This window comes from Manihot esculenta, chromosome 16 (assembly GCF_001659605.2).
Source record: "Manihot esculenta cultivar AM560-2 chromosome 16, M.esculenta_v8, whole genome shotgun sequence".
Classification (NCBI taxonomy): Eukaryota; Viridiplantae; Streptophyta; class Magnoliopsida; order Malpighiales; family Euphorbiaceae; genus Manihot; species Manihot esculenta.
Genome location: NC_035176.2, coordinates 26,384,230 through 26,394,104, shown reverse-complemented (window position 1 = coordinate 26,394,104; position 9,875 = coordinate 26,384,230). Strand labels below are relative to the sequence as shown.

General features: G+C 32.7%; 1 protein-coding gene across 4 annotated transcripts; it reads right to left on the bottom strand.

Annotated features, from left to right (window-relative positions):
* Nucleotides 1-2,702: 2,702 nt before the first annotated feature.
* On the bottom strand, nt 2,703-9,183 carry LOC110603869. Of its 4 annotated transcripts, none has more exons than XM_043951961.1 (11): nt 9,025-9,183; nt 8,784-8,847; nt 7,751-7,856; nt 7,585-7,678; nt 6,598-7,258; nt 5,815-6,014; nt 5,477-5,721; nt 3,667-4,669; nt 3,421-3,511; nt 3,135-3,206; nt 2,703-3,062 (listed from the first exon to the last, which is right to left on the bottom strand). In XM_043951961.1, exons 2-8 carry the CDS (start codon nt 8,814-8,816, stop codon nt 3,978-3,980), a joined length of 2,031 nt encoding a protein of 676 aa, XP_043807896.1. In that variant the 5' UTR covers nt 8,817-8,847; nt 9,025-9,183; the 3' UTR covers nt 2,703-3,062; nt 3,135-3,206; nt 3,421-3,511; nt 3,667-3,977. The 4 variants fall into 4 exon arrangements, with proteins under 4 accessions (XP_043807896.1, XP_043807897.1, XP_021597541.1 ...); XM_043951962.1 differs by having other exon boundaries at nt 6,598-7,043; nt 7,137-7,258; nt 7,585-7,856; nt 9,025-9,182; XM_021741849.2 differs by having other exon boundaries at nt 3,600-4,669; nt 7,585-7,856.
* Nucleotides 9,184-9,875: the final 692 nt, after the last annotated feature.

The window sequence follows — 9,875 nt, the reverse complement described above, 5'->3', positions numbered from 1 at the left end:
TTATTCTTCATTTATTCTCCATTTGCTCTAACTCTACGACTTCGCAGCCATTCAAGTGATAATCCACAACCATCGATATGATAAGTTTAGAGAAAATAATGATAAATCAATAGAAAACGAGAGGAGAAAGAGAGTATTTAAAAGAGCCTGCAAATATTAGCAGTTCGTGCACTACAGTAGATTTGAGGATGATCAAAATGGAATCTAAAATTTCCTTTACTTTTTAAATTTTTTAAATAGGACTATATTCATAATTAAATGTAATTTTGAATTAAATATTCAATGCATTGTTATCAAAAGTTTAATGAGATAAATAGAAAATTTATACTTTGTTAATAATAAAAATTAGGGTTAATAGCGCATAAAATCCAAATCTTTTAGACTTTTTTTATTTTAATATACTACTTCTAATTTTGACATAATTAGTTAAAATTTTAAATTTTAAAAAAAAATTATTCAGATTAATAATACAATTTGGGGGAAATATGTTCAGGGCCATACTATTTATCTTTTTTATTATCAGAGGGTCTATTTTTCTATAAAAAAATTGACTATATAAAATTCTAGCGAAAATCAAATTAAAATTAAAGAAGAATCGAATTAAATTTAACAGAATTATTTGATTCGATCTAAAAAAAATTAAAATTGATGTTAAAAATCTGCGCTTAATTAAAATTCTGCAATTTCAGTTTATTTCCTCCTCGACTTCTCAAATTTCAATTTCGAATCAATTGCAATAACACTCTAAAATCCACTTTCCGTTAAATAATTTCATCAAATTTGCTTCAAGATAAGTGTAAAATAATTTAATTACAAATAAAAAAAAATTGCAAAACGACATCGATAATGAGGGCTGCAAAGTAACACTGCCATGCTTAGAGGTATACTTCCTTGACAATCTTTAGAAGGAGGCCATGCTAACCAGTGGAGGTTTGAAATTCCTCTTCCTCTAAAATTTCTCGTTCATGAATGGAGTTTAGCGCTTGTTGTCACTCCTCCTCCTTCGGTTGTTCACTGAAACATCTCCTCTTCCGATTGTCTCTCAGAAGGAGGCATATATAGAGTGAAGAAATTATACTTGTATTCAAATCAAGAAGAGAAGCCGTGCTGGCAGTAAGAGCAAATTAAATGAGATGAATGATGAACTAGGGTTAGAATACTTTTGCGTATATAAAACATAATAAAATAATATAGTTTTAAAAATTAGTTTGATTTGGTTATTTTGATTTTTATCGAAAAAATCAAATCGAATGAAAAATTATATTGAAAATTACTAACCTTAATATTTAAAATGATAAGTCCGCTTTAATAATAAAAATATATATATAGCATGCCATTTAAGAAAAAGGTACACTTCACCTAAATTAAATTCTTGATCTAGATAAAAATTCTTCAAATTTTGAAAATATAATTAATTATGTCAGAACTAAAATTAATGGATTAAAAAATATAAAATCTCGAAAAAACTTGAATTTTATGTACTATTAGGCTAAAAATTATAGTTTTTTTTTTTTTTTGTCATAACTCTGATTTGACAAAAGCATGAGACCAAAAGATAATTTTTTGTAATTTTTAATTAAATATTTAAGCACATAATCAAATTATAATAGTTTTAATGGAGAGAAAAATTTATGGTATTTTTTCACAAAATTAAACTCCCATCTCACTTGAAAAATATGCAAAACCACAAAATCACTCTTTTATAATTACCTAATAGACGGCTTGAAATAGGGTAAGCGGGTTGTGAATTGAATTGACACTGTCATAGATTAATTATAAGATTTTTTGGAGAAATTCTCTCTTTTCTCTGTGTTTTAGTTTTAGTTTTCGCCTAAATTTTCTTACCACTAGCGATTTTTTCCTTGCTTCTTGTTTATTTCTCCTAGCAGTGTTTTTCCTTGCTTCTTGTTTATTTCTCCTGCTTGGATATAGATTCTACTCTCCTCCATTGAGGTGAATTTCAGGTATTTTTTGTTGTTTTTTCTCTGGCCAATAGATTTGAGCACAAAAAGGAATCACTTGTTTTTTTTTTTTTTTTTTATCTTCTTTTATTTGCATGCATGAATTTGTTGTTTAATTTTTTTTCTTGTCTTGCAAGTAAGATAGAAAGAAAGCACTTCTTTTGTCTTGCAAGTAAGCCAAATGAATTCAAAATTTTAATTCAATTCATTAGTTAGTTTTATTTTTATTTTTATTTTTATTTTTATAATTTCTTATTTGTATGTAATTGAATAACAGGAGATAATAGAAGAAAAACACAGTTTCTAACCCTCCCTTCAATTTCTTTTTCTTCATATAATTTCTATAAATTTGCAATTGTTGTTGATTCTATAGTTTGCAATTACTGTTGATTTGGAAATTATAGTTTAAGGGTTGATAAGAAGATGAATGGTTGAAATTTAAGATTAGGAGCTGCAATTTTTCATTTTTTTTATAATTTTTTTTATTCTCTCTATTTGAAATTAAAAATTCTGCAAAATTTAATTTAATTAATTTTTTCAAATAAATTTTTTTTTTATTTGAAGTGAAAGAATTTAATTATTTTTAACTTAAAAATTTATAATTAAAAATCTTGTATAATTTTATAAAAATTCATTTGAATGTTTTTTTTCACAAAATGAATAATGTCACGGGAGAAGATTAAATTTTGTTTACTTTGAGGTCTTTATTCTTTTTCTATTTTGCATTCATTTCCAATATTGTGCCTTTGAAATGCTTAATTAATTGCACGAATCAAGCAACAACTTAATTTGAACAAGCCAAACAATGCCAAACGTAAAACATTTCCCAAAATAAATATAAACAATGTCTAAAGCTCAAGCCTTGACGAATCAAATCGAATTGAACTGGTTCAATTCTGATTAATTTTATCTTCTAATTTGATTTAGTTCAGTATTTTCTTGTGTTAATTCAGTTTATCCTTTTTCAAACCCTAATAGAAGCAGATGCTGAGGAACACAAACTCGATCAACAATCAGTGTCAGCAGAGCTCATCGTTTAGACAAACTTAAATCCTCTTTGCCATGTGCGATTCAAAGTGAACTTGCATCTTCCCCTGCATTCTATCAAACAAAACCAAGGCAATTAATGAAACACTACCAATTGACTGATACATTTCTAATAGATTGGCTTACTCTTTGCTGCAAATTCTGTCTGATGAGCAAAACCACGACTACAACTTGGGGCGAAACACACATTGTTATCATCTGCCACGCATTCCATACAAGATATTAGATAAGAGTAAGCCTCCCCAACACCATTATATATATCCAGCCAATCTAAAATGTTATAAAAATTCAGAAATGAATGCATATTGGTAACGGGTTTATAAATGATCTGGTGCAGATAAGAATTTTCCATTAGATAAAGCCAGAAAAAAAAAAAAAAAAAAGCTTTATTGTGTCTATGAATGTAACTTACCTTTTGCAAAGTGCGGAGTAAATATCTAGCGTTAAAAGTAACAATACCATTAGCCGTTGATCCTGACCATGAGCCTTCCATATTACATTCCCTACAATTGCAAAGTTGAAATTGTTTGTTTTTTCAAAAGAGAAGACGGGAAAAAAATCATCTTGAAGGAACAATGTAAGATAACTAACCATAAGGGGTCATTCAGTGACTGAACGTATCAAGAATCAAAATTGACTGAACAGGTTCAAAATTAACCTCAGGAGAATTCCAGACCTTGAGATAATAGAACTTCATTTGTTCGTCCATTTCTCCCCATCCCATGCCCAGTTAAGAATAAAGCAAAATCAGACGACAGTCTGGGAATATCAAAATCTTGGAAACCAATACAATGCATCCCGCTGCTGAAGAATCTGAACTTCATGCACGCAGGACTTGAGATCTTTTTGAAGCACACTGGTGCAAATTAATGACTGATTGCAGCATATCAGGGAGCCAAATTTCCTGGTCTTGTTTAAAACATTGGTAAAGCTGAAAATGGATATCTGCTCACCTTCTCAAATGCCCAGTCAAAGAAAACGTGGAAAAAGCAAATTCTCCCCCAATTGACGGTTCACTTCAGAAGGGACAGGCTGGAGCAAACCATTGTTAGACAAGTCTTCCAAGCCTTTGATATCGTGTTGCAAATGAGTTACATGCAAAATTGCATGGTCAAGAACTAGAGGATCATCGGGGGGATTCTGCAGAAGGGTAAGCAAGGCTTGCCTATAAACTTGAACTGCCAATAACGGCCTTGCGACCTGCCGATTTTTACATAAAATGGCCACCTTAATGACATGCTTACAAAGATTTCCCAGCCTTGAACAGGGACAGTCACATAGGGAGAATTCGGTACCAGGATTCCAAACCGTATATGCCAGACTTCTGTCAGTTTGAGATATGACTTTTGCAAGTAGGAGATTTTGCACATCCAACATCACATCGATGTCAGAAATGTGCAAAGCCTGATGCCAAGCATTAGTTAAGAAAGACTTGTCCCTTATATTTGCAAAATACCCACTTTCTTCACTGTATTGATCTAACCAATACGAGGAGTGAAATTCAGTGGTCAAAGTGTGGATTAACCAGTCAATCCTCATCCAGGAATTAGCATGTTGCTCATCAAAAAGCTTTGATTTCAACCTTATGTGATAGGATTCAATTGCAGCCAGGGGTTCTGTACCAGCCACAGGTAGAGACCTCACGCTGTTGACCCACAACTCTGCAAGACAGGGTCAAGTTAAGATCAAAGTTCAAAATTACAAAATTATGGCTAAAACTTTTTCCGCCCTTCTTCTCAACCTTATGTGATAGGACTTTATTTACACTTCAAATGGCCATATTGAGATGGTAGTCAACAATACCAGATAGCAAGGATATTAGGTATACATCAACCATGAAATTATAACTTTATATTTACTAAAATTAATGAACAAACAATTCCCCATACAAAACTCATTTTCCATTGATGTCACTACATGCATTTTGTTGTCTGAAACATTTCAATTCGTTTTCACTATCTTTCACTCATTTTATGCATGTAACACGTCCCATTACTGATAAATTGATCTACATAGACTTCATCAGTGAAAATGTTCAGAAGAAACTGTAGACATCAAGAAATTCCACGAATATACAATTTTTTACATTTCAAAATGTATTTGAAGACTTAGAAATTTGATCAAATACCAGTAACACAAATTATGTCTCAATATGTTGCCCTTGTTAAGCCCAAGATCATACTCCTCTGGCATATATCCTAATACCCACTATGGCAAAATAATTTCATAGTGAAGATTTTGTATAAAGAATAACCTATTTTCACAATTTTATGTACTAATATGCTATTGAAGCTAGTTTACTGAACACAGCTGGTCCTGGGGGGAAGAAACTCTGAATAATACACAAAATGGATGATAATTGGAAAGATGGTGCCAAGGAAAGACAAGAAAACAAAAGGTTACTCCAACCAAAGGAAGCGAAGCTGTGTGATCCTGAGAAGATGAGGTCCAGCATAAAAGAAACACACCTATATATGGTAACCACCTCCTCTTGAAATAATCCATAAAGACACTCTGGTCAATATATACTTGCATGAACTCTTCAATGGCATCCACAGCATTTGGCCCACTCCTTGTAGAATACAAAATCCAGCCCAAGTGCTTAAACATTTCTCGCTGTACATCAATGTTGCAGCATTTCTTTAATAGGCTTCTTATCCAAGCACGACGAACACGCCAGGTGCATAATAGCACCCGACAATGGAAAGCCTCTCTGCAAAATATGCATGATCTTAGCATTAAATTCCCTTTATGAAATTAAAAGGTTATGAATATGAACATGAACGAGCCCCGCAGAGAAATTTACCTTATAACAGAAATGTCAAGGGAAGGATCATCAACTAGAAAGGCACTAGGCCTCCATCTGGGATCCTTGGTCTGGATTTTTTCAGCTAGAGAACCAAACCATTTGTGGATATCTTGGCTAACCAATGAGGAGGTAATTACCCAAGCAACCGGAATTGCATTTTGAGATGAGTCAAAAACAAGTAAAGTACACACGGGATACTGTAAAAGGGTGGGGAGATTACTAAATCAGAACCAGAAGCATGAACTGATAAACACAAGCTAGCTTTTATGTAACATAATATACTATAATACATTCCAACTTATCATTTTGCCACAATAGTTTCTAGCCAGACGTCTCATCAACCATATGACCGTATCCATAAAGTTGGAAAGAATTTGGAAGTTACAAAGCATAAAATTATAGAAACTGATGTGACACCACCTACTAATTAAATATTCAGAATCTTTGAGTTGAAGATGGTTAGTGTACAACTTCCAGAAGTTGATGCTATCACAACTCACCATGCAAGTTCAAGAGCTCCCAAATGCATAAAGCATATAGATATGTTTCTGAAAGCAATCAAACCCCCAAAATATTTTGTACTATTTTGGAGAAAAAAATGGAACAACTCTCTCCAATTTTCAGCAAAAGACTAACAGTATAACAACTTCTTTGCATAAAATTTTCCCCACATCCTACTCATGGAGTCATGGTTTTCAAAACCTAAGCTGTAGTTGATAATAACAATGATTTCGGAATCCTGAGCCTAATATTAAGCTAACAATTGAGAAAGCTCATTACCTTAAGTTTCTTCAAACCAAATGTTGAATGAGAAGCTACAGAACCACCATTCCCATAACGAAGCATTTGCTGCAACTGCCAATCTGTTTGTATACCCAGAATAAATGGATCGGCATTAGAATCATCTTGGTGGAAAAAGACATACTTCTGATGGCGCTGCACCCACATTTTTACACTGCAATCATCATTTGCATGCAATTTGTGTGAAGAATTACGAACAACCCTTTCCATGTTCCGAACATCATTCCGAGTGAGAAAATCATCACGGTTGTGTGGGCCACCATGCCCCTGCACCACTTCAGCATGATGTTGTACTATATTGTCCAAAGATATTCCAACATAAAGCATAAACATTACTTTCTGGCGCAATTCTTCTGAAATCCTTGGTGCATACATAGCTCTTGTCCCCACGGCATCCAGATCAAGTATCCCATGGCAAGGAGCCCCTGTTTTATCCACATGTTTTCTTTGATTATATATGATAAGAGCCAGGAAGGGACGGGTGTATAAGCGTTTTACAGTAAAATGGCAAAGGCAACCTCTCATCATATGGCGTCTTCCAGGCCTGCTCCCCTTCCCAGTTGCGGGTCTGATGTTAGAGACATCCCCTATACCAGACTCACTATCTCGGTAGTCTTCAGGACCATATGAACACCAATATCTGAAAAATGACCATGATAACTTGGATATTACTTGGACAAAACTAAAAGGGTTACTAAGGGCACATATTTTAACAGTAAGAGAACTTAAAATTGATAAGCTAAAAATAAAAGTTCCCTTCTTGAATGTTATCTCTTTCATTCAAGCACAATAATTAAACAACGCTGAGCTTGAAAGAGAAATCATATTCATTCTGCATTCTTTTTGCCTTCATGATTCCAAGGAGCTCTTGGAAGAGATGCAGTACCATTTTTACAATGATTTTGGCATAGAACTAAAAAAAGAAGATATTGCCATCCAAGCACCAGAAAAGAGTTTGACACCTACAATGTATATTCAAGATAGCCATCAACTCTTGGTTTGCTGATGCTCCCTTCAGATCTCTTCCTCCTTGACTCAATGCGGAAACTGGCAGGGCATTCTGCATTTGAAGATTCTCCTTTTACAAAATCATCCACTCTAGCAAAAGGTATAAGAGCAATATCATCACCACCTTGACGACCACCTTCTATTTTCACCCACTTTATATGGGTTGCAGAAAACTCTGCAGAAGGTGGATCTTGCACTGGAAGATTAAGAATATCCTCCATTCTTGGCATCTGCAATTTAAAATGAAAAATAGAACAACTCAACAACATGATAATTTAATTAAATCAAAAGAAAGACGTATAGAGTAATTCTTTTTTTTTTTTTTTTTGCATTCACAAGTAGTATTTGTAAAACAAATTATTTTCATTGCAATCCTAATAAAATATCCGAAATAAAAGTGCATATAGTTCAGAGCTTTTAGGTTATAACCAAAAAAAATAATCGGAGAAAAGTACTCAAGGTTAGCATCATTCCATTTATTTTCCATACTAATTGCAAGTTTATTACCAGAATAAAGCATAACACTGAGTCTTCCAAAATTAAAAGAACTTGGTACAACTAATACTCATATTTTATATTGTACATAAAACAAAAGTTTGAGCAGCATTGTAGAGAAACCAAGTGAAGTTGCTACTAAAGCGATAAGCATATAAACATAAAGAACAAAGGATAGAAAGAACAATCGAATATGTTAACCGATGACATAGAAATATCAAAAAAAGAAAAAAAGACCCATAGCCAATAATGTCAAGTTCACAATAATTTTAACAATACAAGCGCAAAAATAAAAAGGAACCAGTTACAAACAGGAAGCGTCAGCAATCCCATACGAAAAAGAAAATAATGATAATATAAAGCCAATGCAATACGAAAGAGCTCTCAATTCCTGTGAATGTTCTAAAATTGGATAATCTACTGCAGGTATATCTGGCCCTATATCCCCATTCAATTAATCTCCAGCTTGATCCTACCGCCGTTTGATTCAAAATTTGAGTATAATTACATCACTGAATGCAAAACTACTAAAACTGCGAGCAACCAATTTGTAATTTCCTTGTATTTCAAGCAATTTCAAAATCAAGAACCACGATATACTGCTAAGAAAATGATAGAAGGTATTATTTTCCAAAACTCTTAACCAAAAAAAAAAAATTCACCTTGGCTTCATGGCCCTTCATGCTTCCTTTCATGGTTGAAGCAAAAAACAAAAACCTTATCGCCCTACCAAATCGATTAGATAAAATAAATTAAAAATCAACAAGAAAAAGAGAAAGGAATTGACATCAAGATGAAAATAAAATGAAAAATGAAATTTGACATTCTTAAAAAGGAAAGAAAACTATCTGAGGAAGTAAGCGGAAGTTCAAGGGTAAAAGAGAATTGAAAAAAGCGGATTACCTCGGAGCAGTCTCTCGCTGTCGCCCTTTTTCTCTGCAACTGAAATTTGTGCACACTCCGATCGCTGGAATTTCGAATGACCAAAATGTTCGTATGTTTGAACGAAATTACGAAAAAGCCAGATACTTTTCTTATTCCGTTAGCATGGAGACGGTACCTTTTTTAAACTTCAAATTGTAACCTAAACCGCTCGCACTTCAATTTTGTAACATAAACACCCGACCTGCCTCCAATAATTAGGCTAGTTTAATTTGAACAGATTACTGAAAAGTGAACTTTACCATGACTTAATTGAATAGAGAGAAGTAACTTAAGACTTGTTTGTTTAGGAAAGTTAGGTAGAAAAGTAAAAATTTCTGAGAAGTGTGAAAATGAGTCTTGTTTGGTTGATCATAATTATTAATGAATATTTAGCATTGCAGATCATTTATATCATATTTATTGTCACTTTCCATTAACACCATTTTACTTTTCAGAAATTTAATATGTCAACTAAATAAATTATATCATATTTCTTGAAAATAACTTTCCAATAAATATACTTTTCGAAAAATGAACTTCTCAAGAAATAACTTGTTTTGAACCAAACAAAACCTTATTTTTCAAATATCAAAGAAAGAAAGAAAGAAAGAAAGGCATATGACTTCTTAGAAAATCAAGATAAAGTTGATAATCAAACAAACAAATAAAATTTTGATATTTCTTAGAAACTCGAAATTTCTAAATTAAGTTATCTCTAATGCCTTAATTTCTCTATTACGATCCTACCGACACTATTACAGTGATAAAAATAGTGAATTATTGGCATATTTGAAGTATTACTTCACTATAGTGAGATAGACATCAAACTA

Coding starts and splice junctions, on each gene's coding strand:
- LOC110603869 (XM_021741849.2), bottom strand. CDS start 8,816: ATGAAAGGAAGCATGAAGGGCCATGAAGCCAAG. Junction 5,722..5,814: donor CTTGACATTTCTGTTATAAG/GTAAATTTCTCT, acceptor CATATTTTGCAG/AGAGGCTTTCCATTGTCGGG. Junction 4,670..5,476: donor GAGGTGGTTACCATATATAG/GTGTGTTTCTTT, acceptor CCTGTCTTGCAG/AGTTGTGGGTCAACAGCGTG.